The 22032-nt window shown below is 36.0% G+C and overlaps 1 protein-coding gene across 1 annotated transcript in view; it reads left to right on the top strand.

Moving 5' to 3' along the window:
• slc1a3a (solute carrier family 1 member 3a) overlaps positions 1–21741 on the top strand; it is a 51562-nt gene extending 29821 nt beyond the window's left edge. The window contains exons 6-9 of the mRNA XM_056457318.1: positions 703–936; positions 4206–4400; positions 10632–10766; positions 21192–21741. Of these exons, the coding sequence (XP_056313293.1) occupies positions 703–936; positions 4206–4400; positions 10632–10766; positions 21192–21402 (775 nt within the window). The 3' untranslated portion in view covers positions 21403–21741. The remainder of the gene's footprint in view (positions 1–702; positions 937–4205; positions 4401–10631; positions 10767–21191) is intronic.
• The last annotated feature ends 291 nt before the right edge of the window (positions 21742–22032 follow it).

The raw sequence follows: 22032 nt of genomic DNA, 5'->3' as shown, positions 1-22032 counted from the left end.
TGCACTGAATCTGCAAAATTATAAGTATTTCAAACTATTTTTATAAATAAACTGCATAGTTGCAATCTAAGCAACTGGATTCTTGACTAATAAAGCCTCGAAAGTACATTATGTTGTCCAACAGCAGCAGTATTTGTCAAACAGTAGAGTGTCCTTTCTTTGTCACTGTATGTGGGCGGAGTAATACACAAGAGTGAAGAGTGAAGAGGCTGTATGAGTGCTGTTAATGCAGAATGTCGCACGGCTATCAGCCAATCAGATTCAAAAATCAGACAGAACTGTTGTATGTATACATATTTAATAATAATTAAATTCAAGCCGAATTAGAAGAAATATAGATTTCTCCATTAGAAAAATTCAATAGGTAATACTGTGAAAAATGTCCTTTTGTATCTAATATTTATATTTTGTGGCAAGTAGCCATGTAATAATGGATAAAGTACATCGATGACGGTTGTTTAATGCCTTCAGTCTTATAAAACAGCTGCTGATAAACCTGTCAGGCTTTATCCTGCGATATGAACCACTTGGATGTTAATCTTGAACTATGATTACTAAATGCTGTACAAGTATTGTTCATTCTTAGTTCATGTTAGTAAATACATTAACTAATGAAACCTTATTGTAAAGTGTGACCCTTTTGTCTTTGTTTCCACTTAATTACTAAATGTAATACACATCCACTGTTCTTTCTCACTCCAGGTACGCTCCGCTGGGTATAATGTTCCTGATTGCTGGAAAGATAGTGGAGATGGACGATCTGTCAGAAATGGGTGGTCAGCTGGGCATGTACACCATCACAGTCATCATTGGCCTGCTGATTCATGCAGTCATCGTACTGCCATTGCTCTACTTCCTTGTGACGCGAAAAAATCCATTCGTGTTCATCGCTGGACTTCTGCAAGCCCTAATCACTGCGCTCGGTACCTCCTCCAGGTACTATTATTATATTATTATTAATACTTATTATTATTATAGCTCTCTATGTAGTATAGGTCAAGGTCATTTTTGTGTCTGCATTAAATTAAAAGTGATTTTATATACAGTACATAGAGTAGAAAGCATATTAAAGGCACAATATGTAAGGTTTTTTCATTCAAATATGCAAAAACACTAGAATATTGTTATGTATTTTGCTGACTTATGTACTTAAATTATCCCAAGTGTTTTGAATAATGTTCAAATCCTGAGAAACAAGCAGTTTTAACTAGTGAGATGGAGTGTGTGCTGTGTTTTCATGCTAATGCTGTCACACACTCTCGATTTCCGGTTTGGTTTTCTAGAAAAAGGGGGAAACCGCAACGAGGCTTTAATATGTTGTTTGTTTTATTCCACTGCACAGAGCAGCATTAAAACAGAAGCCTAAAATTTGTTGAGTTTGATAAAACAACGCTGCTTTTTCTCAACATGATCATGAGCTGATGAACCGGAGGCGGTGGACTGTGGCATAATAAAAGCTCTGCTGCTTTTGTGTTGCGTCATACTCGTCTCTCATCAGTAATTGCTTCAGCGTTTCTCTTGTTTCACTTCTGCTTTCAGTTTCACTCTGCTTCATACTGCCATGGTAATAAGTGTTGAATACTTTAGCTCATCCATCAACATGATTTCTGGAGGAATCACCTAGAATGTAATAAAGACCACAACTCCCATGATTCCACACTCGGTCAAGCCATCATCAAAATTCGCCTTTGTTTGTTGTGAATGTACCACCATGTCGCCCTCTAGTGGCCAAAATGACATATTGCGCGTTTAAGATCAAGTATTTAAGGTAACATTTGTGTAAACAAAACATCAAAATATGTGTGAAATCATGTTTGATCATCATTATCAAGTATAACAGATTTAATTCAGAAAAATCAAACAACAAACTCAATTATAAAATATATAAAATATATCTAAAATAATAAGTGATCTTGCTAGCTTTTTTATCATGGCAAATATATATATATATATATATATATATATATATATATATATATATATATATATATATATATATATATATATATATATATATATATATATATATATAATGATGTTTTTGATTAGAAAAATAACACATTCTATGCAATTTATGAAAAATAAATACATTTAAAGCTGTTATTAATTATACTCTTTGTTTTGAAGCTTCAGACCTCTTTTCCTCTTTGTTATGTTAAAAGGATAGTTTACCTAAAATGGAAACCTTCCCCACCATTTAGGCAAGGCAAGGCAAGTTTATTTATATAGAACATTTTATACACAGTAGCAATTCAAAGTGCTTTACATAAACAGCAATAAATAAAACAAGTAAACAAGTAAGAAATTTACTTACACATAAGTGTTTTTAAAGCACAAAAGTAGTTTATGAATTTCTGTCTTCTGTTGAACTTGTTCTGATGAATGTTGGAAAAAAAAAAACACCCATTGACATCCATAGTATGAACGAAAAATACTATGGAAATCAATGGCAGTTTATTTCCAACATTCTTATCTTATCTTCCTTTGTGTTCAACAGAAGAAAAAAAAACTCAAAAAGATTATAAACCAGAGGAGGATGAGTAAATGATGACAGAATTTTTCTCTTTGAATGAACTGTACCTTTAAGTTCGCTGAGTCAGGTGTTGATTCAATAGCCGCTTTGATTGATTCTTTTCAATGAATGAATCATCTGATAGAAACTTGTCTTTTTAGTCTAATCATGAACTTAAACTGGTGATCATATCACACACCAATGAGAGTAGTTTGTATAATCATCAAACTATTTGTATGTTTTTGATTCACTAAAACAAACTGATTTGTTTTGTGAGTCATTTGTTTGCAAATCTGACTATATGTGGTTTGAGTACTACACTTCCTGACAAAAGTCTTGTCGTCGATCCCACTTGTAAGAGCAACAACTAAGCTCCAGGATTGGCCAGCCAAGTCACCAGACATGAACATTATTGAGCATGTCTGGGGTAAGATGGAGGAGGCATTGAAGATGAATCCAAAGAATCTTGATGAGCTCTGGAAGTCCTGCAAGAACGCTTTCTTTGCCATTCCAGATGACTTTATTAATCAGTGATTTGAGTCATTGCAGAGATGTATGGATGCAGTCCTCCAAGCTCATGATGGAGTCATACACAATATTCATTCTATTTCCACTGCAGCATGACTTTATATTTTATACTGGACATTATTTCTGTTAAGTGACGAGACTTTTGTCTAAGCAAAGTCAGACCTTACTGTCCTAATTAAATCATTAAAAATCAAGGCATGATCATATTTTATTATAGCAAAATAAGCCTAATCTAGAGGCCTTTGCCTTTTATATAAACCACTTCTGATACCAAATGATCAACTAGAAGTCAAGTTATTATTTGCTGTTCCTAAAGCTTAAAAAGGTGGCACGACTTTTGTCAGGTAGTGTATGTTGTTTTTGTGTGCAGCTTCGTGTCACTATGACTTGTTCTCTGATTTTATATTGTAACAAATTGATATTAGGCCGCAAAATTACATTTATAACAGAATTAAAATGTGATTTTATTTTTTTTAAACCTTTGTGTTCTGGTTAAAAAACAGTGTGTGTAGGCTACAGATATACATGGGAAATACGGACTTCTCGTTTTTAAAGTGTTACTCGACCTAAAAATCAATCTAATGATTATTTATGCACCAAAGCACATGTTGTTTCAAAAGTGCAGTACTCCTGTAGACTATTTTTGTGGTTTTCTTGAAGCATGACAGCCTGTCGTCACTGGACAAAAGTTGCGTCAGGATTGTGCAATACTTTCCTTTCCTTGTTTCATGGATTAAACTTAAAGGGATAGTTCACCCAAAAAGAAAAAATGTACTCACCATTTACTTTTCATCATTTACTCTGCCATCATTTACTCCCCTTTCACTTGTTCCCAACCAGTTTCCTTTTTTTTAATTCCGTCGAACACAAGAGAAGATATTTTGAAGAATGTTGCAAACCTGGAACCACTGACTTCCATATAGTGTTTGTTTTTCTTACTATGGATGTCAAGAGTTACAGGTTTCCAACATTTTTCAATTAAATATATCTTCTTTAGTGTTCGACAGAAAAATATAAACTTAAACAGTTTTGATTAAAGTAAAATGTAAATAAATTATAACAGAATTTACATTTTTGCATGAATTATCCTTTTATGCAGGTTTATAATAATCACAATGATGAATAAATTATAACAAAATCTCAACTCTGCTGTGTTTCTCCGCAGCTCTGCCACTCTGCCCATCACCTTTAAGTGTCTAGAGGAAAACAACGGCGTGGATAAACGCGTGACCCGCTTCGTGCTGCCCGTCGGTGCCACTATTAACATGGATGGCACTGCTCTGTATGAAGCTCTGGCTGCCATCTTCATCGCACAGGTCAATGACATGGAGATGAACTTTGGAGAGATCCTAACTATCAGGTACTTTACTGCACTAGGACTCTGCTATACTATTTAATTACACAGTTAAATCTTGTGTTTATTGTTGATACTTTTGCTTATTTGCTCTGTTTCTTATTGCTGTTGGTGTCTAAGAGCTACCAAACTAATTTCGTTGTAAGATACTACAATGACAATAAAGTCCTAATTTCGGTACAATGAGGAAATACAAGCTTATTTTATAATAGCTACACTGAAAATAAATAGCGGCATTATTAAAACTAAAGCCCTGGTCAGATCACATGATTTTGGCACGATTTCGGCACGATTTCCTTGACGTAGGGTGTCGTAGGGATTCGTAAATGACAAATGTGCGTCGTGATACAAGATTCAATCGTTTCTTCTTGTTTAATGTGGCATAGTTCACGACAACCGATACCATGTCTGCGACACCATCACAGAACGTCTAGCATGTTTAATTTTTTTCTCGTTCTTCATGCGAGTTCCGTCACATGGGTGACACTGTGCAATAGGAGCAATCATTTCTCAATCATTGGTTAGGCAAACTTTTACTACCTGTTCTAAAATATTAAAGTGTTTTACAGACTGGCACAAATATGCAGACATCTCCATTCTCACAATGAGTTTCTGAGTTCTCTCAGCCTTCCAACCGAGTTCGTTCTCCCGAGGTAACATGGGAACATGTTCAGTGCTGCGAATACATTGCAAAAGCATTTCCTGCTTATTCAAATTTATCATTAATAGTGAAAACTGTTTAATATAGGCTTCTCTGAAACTGTGAATATTTCACTTTAATTTTATTTAGACTAGATTATTATTTTATTTAACAAACCAACACAGTCTCACGGAAACTCCTTTTTTTTGGCCTATATAGCGGAGTTTGAAGTGATTCACCTCAAATGTTATTCGTTATTCTTGTATATAGATAACTGACCAATAAAAGATGCATTAAAATGAAGATAAAAATTATAGAAAACAACATTTGTTTCAAAAAGATATTATAAAGAGATTATATTATATTTGAATTATATTTTTGTTTGTGCCCCTCCACTCAACTACACGGGTGGATGATTTGTTTCGTTCTGAGGAAAATAAGGATTTAATGAATGCTTCATGTAGTTAGACTATTAGTTGTCTGCGAGCACCAGTGTTTATTGCGATTGAAATAAAATAAATTGAAATTAAGATAAGAAATATAGTTATAGCAACAACTGTGACTGCTGATCGTGAAGGAACGTGTAGTCTGCCACATTTGTTACCCACGACAAGTCAAGATTTTATCAAGAAAAAAAAATCGCATAATTTGACATAGTGACTTTCGTAACCGACAATAAAAAATCGTGTGATCTGACCGGGGCTTAACAGAGTTCAAATCAACTCCAAATGAGTGAACATATTGCCCTAATATTTTCAGATTTAAAACAACTCTCTTAAGAGAGTTACTTGAACAACACTGTAAATGAGTTATATTTACACTGTATCGACGCTGGTCTACACTACTGGGAGTTGATTGCTCCCTGACTCTAGTGTAAAGAGTAAAAATTCAACACTTTAACAGAGAGAATTTAACTCTGAATATTTTAACTCTAGTCTACCTATACGCTTATTTCACGCGGCCGCCATTTTAAAGAACCAAAGCGAGGCTGTGGTGGGAAGAAACGCGGAAGTATAGGACCAGCACTGTAAACATTGCAGTGACATGCTGTGGACTACAAACCTCCAGCTGTTGCCGAGATTTCAAAATACAGATATGGTGTAAACATCACTTTAATATCAGTCAGTACGTTTAATTTAAACAATTAAAAGCAATTTAGCATCAAACAACATCACAAGCTCTGTAAGAGTAATATGCTCAAGTGTCCTCTTAGGCTTCAGTTCATGGCAGCAGGTAAACAGAAGGGACGCTTCCCTGCTTCAGCCTATGTAACTTGGTGAGCGATAAACACTGCAGTCCTCTGTAGCACACCCTCGTGTTGTCCCGGTACTGAAGTTTTAAAACAGTCTAATTCCCGCTAAGTTAAAATTGAAGCGCCGCTGAGCGCGGATGACTCGACTGATCTTCACGGCTGCTTCGCGATCCAGTCTCCATGTATCTTGTGTTTGCACTCAGTTTACCGCTCTTCACCCAGTGCAAACACAGATACACGGAGACTGGAGCGCAAGCGCGAAACAGCCATAAGGATCAGTGGCGTCATCAAGCAGATCGCTCGGCTGTGTTTGTGCTCAGTAAACAGCGGAGGGTGAACTGATGACCTTCTCGGCCAATCACAAGCATATCTGTTGAGCACGTGAACACAATGGCCAATCAGTGCTGTTTTAAGAAAGCCATCAACAGTGCTTTAAATGTTAGCGGGAAATTGACAAATTTTCTTTTAATTCAGTAACGTGACAAGTCTAATATAGTGAAAGAATCAGTTCATTAACTTGAGTTTGATAAATGGCATCTAAAACGTGTGTTTGGGAAAGAAAACGTTAGCTAACTAGTGCCGTTTCCCTTAACTTAGCTGAAAATGAGCTCTGATATCCCTTTATATTTTCACCATTCATTCAGAACAGACCTTCGGGTCACTCAGAAGGCGGTGAAATGATAAATTTGTGTTTCTTTCTATTCGCTGATAAGATATACAGCCAAGTACACAACGTTCTAATGTAACTCCCAACGATACTTCCGGGTTTCTTCCCACCGCAGCCTCGATTTCGCTTTTAAAAATGGCAGCCGCGTGAAATCAGTCTATAGTGAACATTACAATCCTCATGATTGATTGATCATTAAAATAATGTACATAAGACAATTCTCCAAGAATGATAGAAAAGATATCACAATTACAATTGTGTTATTCATTCGTTCATTTCCTTTTCAGCTTGGTCCCTTTATTAATCAGGGGTCGCCACAGCGAAATGAACCGCCAACTTATCCAGCATATGTTTTATGCAGCGGATTCCCTTCCAGCAGCAACCCATCACTGGGAAACATCCAAACACACTCATTCACACGCCTACACTAAGGACAATTTAGCTTACCCAATTCACCTGTACCGCATGTCTTTAGAGACCAGAGCACCCAGAGGAAACCCACACGAATACGGGGAGAACATGCAAACTCCACACAGAAACGCTAACTAACCCAGCTGGGTCTCAAACCAGCGACCTTCTTGCTGTGAGGCGATTGTGCTACCCACTATGCCACCGTTCTGCCCCAATTGTGTTATTAATCATTTTAATTATTGAAACATGTTTACACTTGACAGCCAGCACTACAAATTTACATTTGATGTGTTTTTTGAAGGTGTAAGTTACCTTTATAGGTAATGTTTCAGTGATAAAAATTATTAATAACACAATTGTGAAATCTTTTCTATCATTCTTGGAGAATTGTCTTATGTACATTATTTTAATGATCAATCATGAGGATTGTAATGTTTACTATAGGTAGACTAGAGTTTTAAAAATTCAGAGTTGAATTCTCTCAGTTAAAGTGTTGAATTTTCACTCTTTACACTAGAGTCAGGGAGCAATCAACTCCCAGTAGTGTCGACCAGAGTCGATACAGTGTAAATATAACTCATTTACAGCATTGTACAAATAACTCTCTAAAGAGTGTTAATTTAACTCTGAAAATAGACATTTACATTTACATTTAGTCATTTAGCAGACGCTTTTATCCAAAACGACTTACAAATGAGGTGTAGACAAAGTGCGTTGTTAATTGCAGAACTCCTCTATTAAAAAAATTAAATAAAAAATTAGAAAGAGATCAAGCCTCAGGCAGGTATAAAAAAGTAATGCAAAAGTAACTCAAAGGAAATGTAACGCATTACTTACTATCAAAAGTATCTAAGTAACGCAACTAGTTACTTTTCTTGGGGAGTAACTCAATATTGTAATGCATTACTTTCTAAAGTAACTTTCCCCAACACTGAAAATATGTATCTAAAGGCTGAAATTGATAAAGTGTGACTAAAGATATGTGTGTATTTTGATGTTTTTTTCTATTAGACTGAAAAAAATATTTATAAAAAGTAATAAAGCCCAAAATCTCAACATTGATTTGCTGAAGTGTCCCCTCATTAAAAAAGCTCCAACTGCATGCATATTACATACACACAATTAAAGAACAGAATTACAAACAATTGGATAAATCCTGGTTTAATAATTTACTGTCACATTTATAGAACTTATTTTTCAGATCTGTTTTATTCATTTTCGAAATAGTCAGGAAAAAAATTAATAACAACCCTTATGTAAATACTTGAGCAATATAAAACTGAAGTCTGATATATATAAAAGCTTAAATTCTTACTCTGTGCGGGAGAAATGGCCTTTAAAGTTATACAGTTGAAGTCAAAATGATTTGCCCTCCTGTGATTTTTTTTTTTTTTTTTTTTTTTTTTTTTTTCTTTTTCAAATATTTCCCAAATGATGTTTAACCGAGCAAGGATTTTTTCACAGTATTTCCTATAATATTTTATCTTCTAAAGAAAGTCTGATTTGTTTTATTTCGGCTAGAATGAAAGCAGTTTTAAATTTTTTATTAACCATTTTAAGGTCAATATTATTAGCCCCCTTCAGCAAATTTTTTTTTCTTGATTGTCTACAGAAGAAACCATCGGTATACAATGACTTGCCTAATTACCCTAATTAACCAAGAAATCAGTGATTAGAAATGAGGTATTAAAACTATTATGTTTAGAAATGTGTTGAAAATATCTTCTCTCCGTTAAACAGAAATTGGGGAAAAATATACAGGAGGGCTAAGACTTCAATATACATATATTTTTGTAATATTTTGTTTTATTTAACATTTATAACATATTTAGCAATACCAATAAAAATAGTACAGAATAATTGACAAAAACGACCCCCCCACAACCCCACAAAAGGAGGATTGTCTCTGTTACCAAATATATATCTACACACAACATATGTAGCATTAATAAATAAACAAGAGATGAAAATACATTTTTACAAAGTCAGTGTCATGAATAAATACAGTTGAAGTCAGAATTAATTAGCCCCCTTTTAATTTATTTTTCCTTTTTTAAATATTTCCCAAATTATGTTTAACAGAGCAAGGAAATTTTCACAGTATGTCTGATAATATTTGTTCTTCTGAAGAAAGTTTTATTTGTTTTATTTCAGCTAGAAATAGTTTTCAATTTTTTTAAAACCAATTTTAAGGTCAATATAATTACCCCCTTTAAGCTATATATATTTTTTCGATAGTCTACAGAACAAACCATCATTATACAATAACTTGCCTAATTACCCTAACCTGCCTAGTTAACCTAATTAACCTAGTTAAGCCTTTAAATGTCACTTTAAGCTGTATAGAAGTGTCTTGAAAAATATCTAGTCAAATATTATTTACTGTCATCATGACAAAGATAAAATAAATCAGTGATTAGAAATGAGTTATTAAAACTATTATGTTTAGAAATGTGTTGAAAAAAATCTTCTCTCCATTAAACAGAAATTTTGGAAAAAATAAACAGAGAGGCTAATAATTCAGAGGTGCTAATAATTTAGGGGGGACTAATAATTCTGACTTCAACTGTAGGTTAGAAATAAAGATGATTTACAAACTTAAAATGCTAAATTCCCAAGAGTCTTAGGATAGGTCCTCATGTGGCTTTTTTCTGTGAAGTTTCAAGATGTAGTTCTTCCATTTAAATGACACAAAGCAGCTCGTTCAACCATCTCTGATAACAGGGAGCCTTTAGAGATTTCCAATGAAGTAAAATCATCTTTTGAGCTGTAATCATGCCAGCCATCAGGGCTTGCAGTTGGGTTAACGCAAAGGTGTCCATTATATTAGAATAGCCAAAAATAGCCAAATTGTAGTCAGGTTGGGTATTGGCTCCATAAGCACTGGAAAACAACTCAAATGCTGGACCAAGACTCATAAAGAACAGGACAAAACCTAAATAAATGTGCCAAAGTCCCTTCTGCACCACCACATCTGTCACATTTAGGAGATACAGTGGGATATATTTTACTTAATCTAGTTTTAGAGAAGTGAAGGTGATGTAAAACTTTCAATTGGATTCATTTATGACTTCAATAAATATTTTAACTGGATACTGCACATGCAAATTAAGTGCATGAATGCTGGATGTTCTCTTTCCACTAGTCTGAAAGAAAATGTTAAGTTGTTTGTCTGTTGTGTCTTGCCTTAAATGTGAATTTCTCACTATATTTCAGGAGTGAATGTAAAATCCTTTCACAATGCATGTTTTTTAATGATTTTTAAAGCATCACAGCAACAGCAGCCAGTATTGGTGCCGCTGGAATCCCTCAAGCGGGCCTTGTTACCATGGTGATTGTGCTGACCTCTGTGGGACTGCCCACTGATGACATCACTCTGATTATCGCTGTTGATTGGTTCCTGTGAGTACTGTGTCTTGTTTACTATCAAGTGTTTTTGAGTGATATCATTTTCGATATCAACGACTTTAAATAAGACGCTAATATTAGGTTAGATTCAGGTTGTGACGTCAGGTGAGCAAAATTCAATGTCTAGCCAGCGTCTAAGGACAACAGTATTTTGATCTCCAATAATGATGTGAAATGATGTTGATATTTGGTTGATTTTAGGTCGTTAGAAAGTGATCAAAATCCAACATCGAGCCAACATCTTAAACTAACGTCATGTTGACGTCAAATACTGACATTTATTCGTCAGGTATGGCAACCAAAATCCAGCATCTGATAGACATCATAGTGGTAACGTCCACACAACGTCAAGCTGTAACATCATTAGACATTGATATTTAGTTGATTTTAGGTTGGACATTGATGTTGGCCTGACATTGGGTTCTGACGTCAACTGTGGTACAACATCAATCGAAAGCGTGATTTGTTTCAGAGTAGTTTGACAGAAATATTATGATTGATTTAGAATATTTTATTATTAACATGTTATATCGTCTCATTTAGCACTTCTGTTATATATTTTGTTGAAAGCTTGAAACCTGTAACCCTTGACTTTCGTAGTATTTACTCTTCCTATATGGAAACCAGTTGCAAGTTTACAGCATTCTACAAAATGTCTTCTTTAGTGTCCAACAGAAAAAAAACTTAATTAAAATAATATGTTCCCTGCAGGCACAGGACATCAACATGATGGCATATTGACATTGTACCCCAACGTATCCCAACGTCGATTTTTTTTTTTGGAAAATAAAAATCGTGTTGACGTCAGAACCCAACGTCAGGCCGATGTCAATATCCAATGTCCAACCTAAAATCAACCTAAAATAAACCAAATTTCAACGTCTAATCATGTTACACCTTAACATTATGTTGACGTTTCCACTATGACTTCTGTCAGACGTTGGAATTTGGTCACTTTCCAACACAACCTAAAATCAACCAAATATCAACGTAATTTGACATCGTTATTGGACGTCACAATGACGTTGTCCTTAGACACTGGCTAGATTGAATTTTGGTCACCTAACGTCACAACCTAAATCTAACCTAATATTAAAAATGTCTTATGATGTTGTGCGCCTGCTGGGTTTATTTTAGAATATTTTATTGTTGGCATGATTCCATATATTGAAATATATTTAGCAGATATTAGCTGATCGATAATATAGTTTAGACGTTGTAAAAAATGCTGGGTTCCATGCAATTCCTTCATGTTGTCCCATCATAAATCGATTAAGTTAACATAAAGTACGATTAAGTTTTCAATTCAATTCAATTCAATTCAATTCACCTTTATTTGTATAGCGCTTATACAATGTAGATTGTGTCAAAGCAGCTTCACATAAAAGGTCACAGTAAATAGGAACAGTGTAGTTCAGTTTGTAGTGTTCAAGTTCAGTTCAGTTCAGCGTGGTTTAATAATCACTACTGAGAGTCCAAATATTGAAGAGCAAATCCAACGATGCGCAGCTCTACAGATCCTGAACCATGCAAGCCAGTGGCGACAGCGGAGAGGGAAAAAAAACTTCACTAATGGCGGAAGTGAAGAAAAAAAACCTTGAGAGAAACCAGACTCAGTTGGGCACGACCATTTTAATTTCTCCGCTGGCCAAACGTCTTGTGCAGAGCTGCAGTCTCAGTGGCGGAGGCTGGAAGCTGGCCTCAGCGAAGACTCGTCTGTCTCTGGAGCGTCATAGGAATCAGTCTCATGTTCTCCACTCTTCCATGACCATCGCAGTAGTTGTTCAGGATTCGGCTAGGTCCAGGATATGGAAACCTTGGGATCATCTCGTCGTTGGTCTTGGATCGAATCAGTGACTCTGCATAGTCTGAGGGCCTCGGGAAGAGTATCCCCAGGTGGAAATGGAGAATAAAGAAAATAATTAGCGTAGCTGATGTTCACAGTGTATATCAGCAAGATGCATAACCTGTGTGGAAGCCCCCTAAGTGGTGCACTAAGTGTATGCTTTACTGAACAGATAGGTCTTTAATCTAGTTTTGAATTGGGAGAGTGTGTCTGAGCCTCGGACGTTATCAGGAAGGCTATTCCAGAGTTTAGGAGCTATAAATGAGAAGGCTCGACCTCCTTTACTCGACTTTGCTATTCTAGGTACTACCAGAAGCCCTGAGTTTTGAGACCTTAAAGAGCGAGTTGGATTGTAGCGAGACAGAAGATTGGTTAGATAAGCAGGAGCTAGATTATTTAAAGCTTTATATGTAAGAAGCAATATTTTAAATTCAATACGAAACTTAACAGGCAGCCAGTGTAAGGAGGATAAAATTGGGGTGATGTGATCAAATTTTCTAGACCTGGTTAGAACTCTGGCAGCTGCATTTTGTACTAATTGAAGTTTGTTAATAGAGGATGCTGGGCAGCCAGCAAACAGAGCATTACAGTAATCCAGCCTAGAAGTCATAAAAGCATGGACTAGCTTTTCTGCATCTGAGATGGATAGCATACTTCGTAACTTAGCTATATTTCTCAGATGAAAGAAAGCAGTTTTTGTGACATGGGATATATGATTTTTAAAAGTTAAATTGCTGTCTAATATGACACCCAGATCTTTTATAGTAGAGCTAATGCTAACTTTGTATCCCTCTAATTGTAGATCGAGTTGTGAGATCTGCTGTGTACAGGATTTAGGCCCAATAAGTAATAATTCTGTTTTGTCTGAGTTTAAGAGAAGATAATTGTTGGTCATCCAGTCTTTAACATCTTTAATACACTCAGTTAGCTTGGACAGATTAGACGTCTCGTCAGGTTTAGTTGAAATATATAATTGAGTATCATCTGCATAGCAGTGAAAGCTGATCCCATGTCTTCTAATAATGTCTCCCAGGGGTAGCATGTATATTGTAAACAGTAAAGGGCCTAAAACTGATCCTTGAGGCACCCCGTATTTTACTGGGCTGATTTGTGAAGGCTGTCCATTTATATTTACAAACTGGTAACGGTCAGATAAGTATGACTTAAACCATTGTAGGGCCTGTCCCTGGACACCTGTAGACTTTAAGCGATTAATAAGGATACCATGGTCAATGGTGTCAAATGCCGCACTAAGATCGAGTAGAACTAATAGCGAGATGCACCCTTGGTCAGCAGCTAAGAGTAAATCGTTGGTTATTTTCACTAATGCAGTTTCTGTACTGTGATGAGCCCTGAAACCTGACTGAAACACTTCAAAAACATTGTTGGTCTGCAGAAAGGAGCATAATTGAGCAGAAACAACTTTTTCTAGTATTTTAGATATAAATGGAAGGTTTGAAATAGGCCTATAATTAGCTAAGTTGCTGGGTTCCAGTTGTGGTTTCTTAATAATAGGTTTAATAACAGCTAACTTGTAAGGATTTGGAACATGGCCTAAAGATAAAGAAGAGTTGATAATGTTAAGAAGAGGTTCTCCTATAACAGGTAGCAATTCTTTCAGTAACTTTGTTGGAATTGGGTCCAATATACACGTAGCTGATTTAGAGCTATTTATAATTTTGTCTAGCTCTTCCTGTTCTATGATTTTAAAGCACTGTAGGTTATTTAGATTCAGAGGCGTGTTTACTGGATCTGAAGTATAAGGCGGTGCAGAAAGTTTAATATCTCCTAATTTCTGTCTAAAGCCTTCTATTTTATCACTGAAAAAATTCATGAAGTCATCACTACTAATTTGCGGTGGAACGTTTTGTTCCAAAGATGACCGATTATTTGTTAATTTAGCAATGGTGTTAAATAAGAATCTAGGATTGTTTTGATTATTTTCTATCAGTTGGCGGAGGTGCTCAGCCCTGGCAGATTTTAAAGCCCTCCTATAGCTGGACATACTGTCTTTGTATGCAATTCTAAAGACTTCTAAATTAGTTTTTTTCCATTTACGTTCCAGGGCACGGGTTGCTGTTTTGAGAGCGCGGGTATGACTATTATACCACGGTGTAGTTTTATTCTCTCTAGCCTTTTTTAGTTTGATGGGTGCCACAGTATTTAAAGTGCTAGTAAAGATGGCATCCATACTGCTGGTTACTACATCAAGGTCATTTGCGTTTGCTGGTGCATTTCGAAGTAGAGAAAGATCAGGTAAGTTATTTATAAATTCATCTTTAGTGGATGGAACAATAGTTCTACTAGGACGATATATCGGAGCGGATCTGCTAATTTCAGGTAAACACAGCTTATATAGTAAGAGGTAGTGGTCTGTAATATCATCACTTTGTGGTATAATGTCTACATCAATGACCTCAATTCCATAAGACAGAATTAGATCTAGTGTATGCTTTAGGCGATGAGTTGGACCAATAACATTTTGCTTTATTCCTAGTGAGACCAGCAAGTCCGTAAACGCGAGCTCTAATGTGTCGTTAGCGTCATCTATGTGGATGTTAAAGTCTCCTACAATTAGTATTTTATCAGTTTTAACTAGTAAGTCAGAGATAAAATCAGAAAACTCTTTAGCACATGTCCTATAGCACATGTCTTTGGACTGTGGGGGAAACCAGAGCACCCAGAGCAAACCCACGCCAACATGGGGAGAACATGCAAACTCTACACAGAAAGCTGGGACTCAAACCAGTGACCTTCTCGTTGTGAGGCAACAGTGCTAACTAACCACTGAGTCACCGTCTTGCCCCCCAAAAAAACTGTTGTTTCATGTTTTACATAAGGAGTTTGAACAAGTAGCAAAAATCACTTCATTTTCATGGATTGCATGTATTAACAATACAAGCAATCATGAGGTTGATATTTGCTAGATATATTGTATAAAGAGTAGTATATATGCGGATAAAGACATTCTTTTGTATCCAAGTTATGTAAAGGAGGACAATTTTATAGTTTAGTTTTGCAACAAATATACACAAATGTAAAGAAGTACATAACCAACATTAAGATATTTAATTGATAGTAAATTTCAAATGCTATAAATTAGTGCAATGCTTTCAGCGTATTAAAACAGCTTGTCACCCAGTGATAAGCACAGGTATTTGGCAAAATTAACGTTAAAGTAAGCGGCGTTCATCTGACAGGTACATTTGCGATAGCACCCTCCCAATGGATATTGGATAAGACGAAATGACCAAGCATCCAGCCCCAAATAAACATCTTTCATGAAACTCCAAGTGATTTTACAAGAAGTTAAAGGCCTACAAGTCTCTGGATGCCTACAATTTTGTTCTGTGTGGTCATGTGCAGGAAATAATGCTCCGTGATGAACAGATTCAAAACTCTGTAGTGCTAAAAACTGAGGTTCTGCCTAGCCAAAGACAAGGAAAAAAAAGATGTTACTATAAGGTCTGGGTAATTAATCATCAACAAGCAGAACAACAGCATTCTGACAGCGAACTGCACCTGTACGGCAGGGTATGTGAACTTACACTTTCACGTTTCATTCTTAGCATTCAGTGTCAGCAGTTTAATTCACCATATTTAACTGTTTTTGCTGAAATCATTGCTGCAATCAAAATCGAGTAATGTGTATGATTCAGCACAGCGTGAACTTACCTGATATAAACTGAGAACTGCAGAGTCCAGCATTTTTAATTAGGTCCTCACTCCATTCAGCTCCCTTTTAGCCAAAGACTTCTGCGGTTGGCAATAAAAGCAATGTGGTGTACGGTAAAAGTTAAGTTTTTTTATTTTTGGACGAATTTGGCACCCTATCGCACAACACGGCATGTTTGCTATTGCAACCAGTCTCCTTTTGCTACTGGGAACCCGTGTGACGTCATGTGTGACGTAGGTTGGTAATTCCTCTATAGAAAACAACTGTAATTTTTAACTATAAAATATTCCCTGATTAAAAGCTGCAGGAGCCACGAACAGGAGAATTTCACACTGATGAAGATTTTAATACATTCATTCATTCATTTTCTTTCAGCTTAGTCCCTTATTTATCAAGGGTCGCCACAGCAAAATGAACCCCCAGCTATTCCAGCATATCTTTTATGCAGCGGATGCCCTTTCAGCTGCAACCCTGTACTGGAAAATACCCATACACTCTCAAATTTACACACACACTCATACTCATACAAAAAGTTTATTCAGTTCACCTATAGCACATGTGTTTGGACTGTGGGGGAAACCGGAGGAAACCCACACCAACACAGGGAGAACATGCAAAATCCCCATAGAAATGCCAACTGACCCAGCCAGGACTTGAACCAGTGACCTTCTTACTGTGAGGCGACAGTGCTAACCACTGAGCCACCGTGTCACTGCTTCAATATATCATAAACATTAACAATTAAAATTTTCTCTAAACCTGCTTTGAAGCAGTGTTTTCTACAAGTATATCTGACTTGATACACTGAACAAAATAATTCATTGGATTTACCAAAGTTTTAAAGTAAGTGGTTGCAAACAACTTAAACGAGCTGCATTTAAACAAACACACCACATTGAGTATTGTTCAACTTAATCTGTTTGTCTAAATTCTGCCCATATAAATAGTTTGCAACGACTTTGGTAAATCCAATGAAACATTTTGTTCAGTGTATGTGAGGGTCTTTTGATGTACTGTATTATTCCTACACACAAACCCATCAGGCAGATCTTTCCGGGCCAATCAGGAAGCAAGATATTCCATCTTTCACATTCCATAATCCAATTGTACAGGACCATGCAACATCTGCTTCCAATGAGCTTTAGGACCGGCTGAACAATACACCCGTATCCAATAGCATGTTCTTGCGACCTTTATTCCCACCGCATTCACAGCAGTCTCCGGATTCAGGTTCACTCTGAGACCTTGTTGTCAGATTATGTGCTGGGTAAAGCGGCGTACAGAACAGAAGAGGCATTGTGGGAAACGTTCATTCTGGGAAAGATGGCTCAGCACAAACAGCAGCAAAGATGGAGGAACTGTTTTTCTGGAAACTTTTTTTTTGAGGCCTCCAGAGCACAACAAAAGGCTCAAGTGACGTTAAGCAATCCAGATGTGTGAACCAGAGAATAAATCAACATTGACAAGAACATTACTTTGTTATTAATGTTCAAACATAACATCAAACGAGACAAAAAATGTTAATTAATCATTGTTGGGATGATTTATTCAAGGGGTCAGACATAATAATAATATGATTATTATTTCTCATCACTCTAATAAATCAATCTGAGAAAGAAATTAAATTGGGAATCAAACAAACACTATGCCTTACATATTTATTCATTCATTCACTTTCCTTAGAGTTAGTTCTTTATTTATTCAATTCAATTCACCTTTATTTGTGTAGCGTTTTTACAATGTAGATTGTGTCAAAGCAGCTTCACATTAAAGATCATAGTAAATTGAAACAGTGTAGTTCAGTTTTCAGAGTTGAAGTTCAGTTTAGTTGAGCTCAGTTCAGTGTGGTTTAATAATCACTACTGAGAGTCCAAACACTGAAGAGCAAATCCAACGATGCGCAGCTCTACAGATCTCTAACCATGCAAGCTAGTGCCGACAGCGGCGAGGAAAAAACTTCACCAATTGGCAAAAGTGAAGAATTAGAAAACCTCGAGAGAAACCAGACTCAGTTGGGCACGACCATTTCTCCTCTGGCCAAACATCTTGTGCAGAGCTGCAGTCTGGGCACTGGAGAACCTGGGCATAGCGAGACTCATCTGTCTCTGGAGCGTCACAGGAATCAGTCTCATGTTCTCCGCTCCTCCATGACCACCACAGCAGCTGCTCAGGATACGGCCTGGTCCAGGATTATGGAAACCTGGGATCATCTCGTTGCTGGTCTTGGATCGAATCAGTGGCGCTGCACATTCTGAGGGTCTCAGGATGAGTGTCCCCAGGTGGAAATAGGGAATAAAGAGAATAATTAGCATAGCTGCTATTCATAGTGTATATAAATGAGATGCAGAAACCTGCGTGGGGCACATTCATGTATCATACCTCTAAGTGGTGCACTGAGTGTATGCTTTACTAAACAGATAGGTCTTTAATCTGGTTTTGAACTGCGAGAGTGTGTCTGAGCCTCGGACATTATCAGGAAGGCTATTTAGGAGTTTAGGAGCCATAAATGAGAAGGCTCGACCTCCTTTACTCGAATTTGCTGTTCGAGATACTACCAGAAGTTCTGAGTTTTGAGATCTTAAAGAGCGGGTTGGATTGTAGCGAGACAGAAGAAGGAGTCGCCACAGTGGAATGAACCACCAATTATTCCAGCATGTGTTTTACGCAGCGGATGCCCTTCCAGTCACAACCCAGTACTGGGAAACACCCATACACACTCACATTCACACACATACACTACGGCCAATTTAGTTTATTTAATTTACCTGTCTTTGGACTTAAAGGAGCACCCAGAGGAAACTCACGCCAACACGGGAAGAACATGCAAACTCCACACAGAAATCACAACTGGCTCAGCTGGGATTTAAACCAGCGACCTTCTAGCTGTGAGGCGACAGTGCTAACCACTAAGACTGCCTGCTGTACATATTAAATCTTATTAAATAAACCCACTTATAAGGATAGAGGATATATTTTAGTCCCTATACATCCAATACAGACCTCATAGCCTATGTGAAATATCATCTTTGCTGTGTGAATATGTAAATATGACGTGACAAAAATGTAATTTGGAACAGAACGGTTAAAAATGGCTGCTATGGCCATATTATTAGTTCTAGATTTCTGGTAGTTTCAGTGTTAAAAAGTAACACATTTAGTTACTTTTTGAAAAAATTAACGCCCTATACCAATAACATCCAGCTGCAGGCCCGCAGAACGACACACGTTCTAGGCACACACAATCTGGCACACACAATCTAGGCAAGTCATATATGGTTACAACGGATGTTAATGTTATTAACGTCTTCTTGCACATCGTCATCGATATATTTTGATATATGTGGTTAATAAATATTGTACACAATAAACAATAGTGTTTACTTTACTTTATTTCACAAATATTGCGATCGAGACGGGCGAATGAGGAGCGTTGTTTCCGATCGCCATTCAATATAATAGACTGAACAGATTTCTATCAATCATCACGGATGATCAGTCATTATTATCTGACAGAGTAAATACCACAGATACTCGTTTGCTGGCCTTGCTGAAAGATCTAAATTAGACATTTTTATTTTATATAATGGATTCATTCATACTGAAGGAAATAGCAAGTTAATATAGGCAATAATACATCTTTACATGTAATAAATGTATAACACTATATTAATATTTTACACAAGCGATTTAATAGTGTGTATTTGCTTAATTTTCTAATAACTTTTTAATTAATGATTTCCCACATTAAATACTGTAGTAGGCTTAATTTATAGTAAGCAATATATTGTTTTTAAACCAAAATGTAGCAATAGAAACAAATTAACTATTAATAATTAATCAAAAAATAATAATAATATGTAAATATATATATATATATATATATATATATATATATATATATATATATATATATATATATATATATATATATATATATATATAACTAACAGCTGTGACAGTTTAGTAAAATAAATTAGTTTATAATCAGATAATCAGTAAGGATAATCAGTTTATAGCTATATTATATATTGTTTAAATGATTAACTATAATAATTCATTTTAATGTCACACATTATTGTTTGCTTTTTATATTTTACAACAAACTTATTTTAACCAAGTATGATAATATTAAGATCCAGAATTAGTTTAATACACTTAATCCTACAATTAGACGGTCTGACAGTTTTCTTTGTGTATGTGGACACATGAATAAAGTCATAAGTGTCTTTAACCAATTATTTTTATTTACATAAGTTCAGAAACTGCAGAGATGTTAATATAATCGTTACGATATAATAATAATGACTGAAATGGGAAACCATATTTGTGAAATTCAATAGGTGACGATAATGCTAAGGAGTTAAGTTACCATATATGGTTTGCCTAAATCGTGTGTGCTGGATTGTGTGTGCCTGAAACGTGTGTGGTTCTGCGATTCTGCAGCTGGATATATCTCCCCTATATAAAAAAAACATGATTAAAAAGTCATGACATTGTAGGTTTTCGTGTTACTTTAACTCAATTTAGTTAATAAAGGTTAATCAGGTTCAAACTTAATTTTTTTTTCAGTTAAACGAGTTGTATCTTGATGTTTAAATGTTAAAATGACTTTAAAAGTTAAATTGGGTCAACTTAAAATTTAAGTGAGCCATAAATTTCTACAGTGCAGGTTTGTAATAGATTACTAAGTAACTTTCCCCAGCACTGGTTACTACAAACAACCTGTGAGGATTTCAACGTTTTCTTCATTGCCTTCTTTAATCAACATAATCACTCTTGTACATGTTCAATGATGTTGTAATATCTGTGTATTAAGTGCATGTGTTGTCCTAGAAGGAGATGACTTTGACTGTTCCTGCATGACAGTGAATCTGTTTGTGTTGGTCTGGCATTTCAGAGATCGACTCCGCACCACCACCAACGTTTTAGGAGACTCCATTGGCGCTGGCATAGTGGAGCATCTGTCACGTCACGAGCTGCGGTCCATCGACGCGGAGATCGGGAACTCTGTGTTGGAGGAGAACGAGACCAAGAAATCCTACCAGCTCATCTCTCAGGAGAGCGAGAGTGACAATGCCAAGATCCCTGACAGCGAGAGCAAAATGTAACTCCTGTTTCCTGAGGAGTTTCATTTGCTGGAGGTTTTGTACAAACACTAGTGACTTAGTCAGACACTACTAGTCTGATATTCATCTCAAGTTCTTTTATTATTCCTCTCAAAGACATCCAAATGTGTGAAGTCCAAGCAGAGACGGACACGTGCGGTCCACTGTTTTCTTGTAGAGTAAATGGATTAGTTTGGTAAAGATCTGATTGCATTAGATGTGTTTTTATTAACTTTAGATGTCCAGGTTTGGTGTTATTAATTCAAAACTTGTCGTTGTGGAAATTGTTTGATAAAAATGATGGCTCTACAAAATAAATTGACTTTAAAGTGGTAAATTGAATCAATTTATTTTGCAATTGTGCTGTTTTTTGTTCTAAACAATATAAAGGTATGTTTTGCGGTGTTAAGGGGGTCCTATTAGGCTAGAACATGCTCATGTTTTGGTGGGTCGAAAAACATTATTTTTACAACGGCATTTTCCAATGAATTTTTCTAATTAAATTTTCATTTAATCCAGAAAGACAATTCAATTCAATTCAATTCAATTCAGTTCACCTTTATTTGTATAGCGCTTATACAATGTAGATTGTGTCAAAGCAGCTTCACATAAAAGGTCACAGTAAATAGGAAC

Source organism: Danio aesculapii, chromosome 5 (genome assembly GCF_903798145.1).
Source record: "Danio aesculapii chromosome 5, fDanAes4.1, whole genome shotgun sequence".
Lineage (NCBI taxonomy): Eukaryota > Metazoa > Chordata > Actinopteri > Cypriniformes > Danionidae > Danio > Danio aesculapii.
This window is presented reverse-complemented; position numbering and strand designations above follow the sequence as displayed.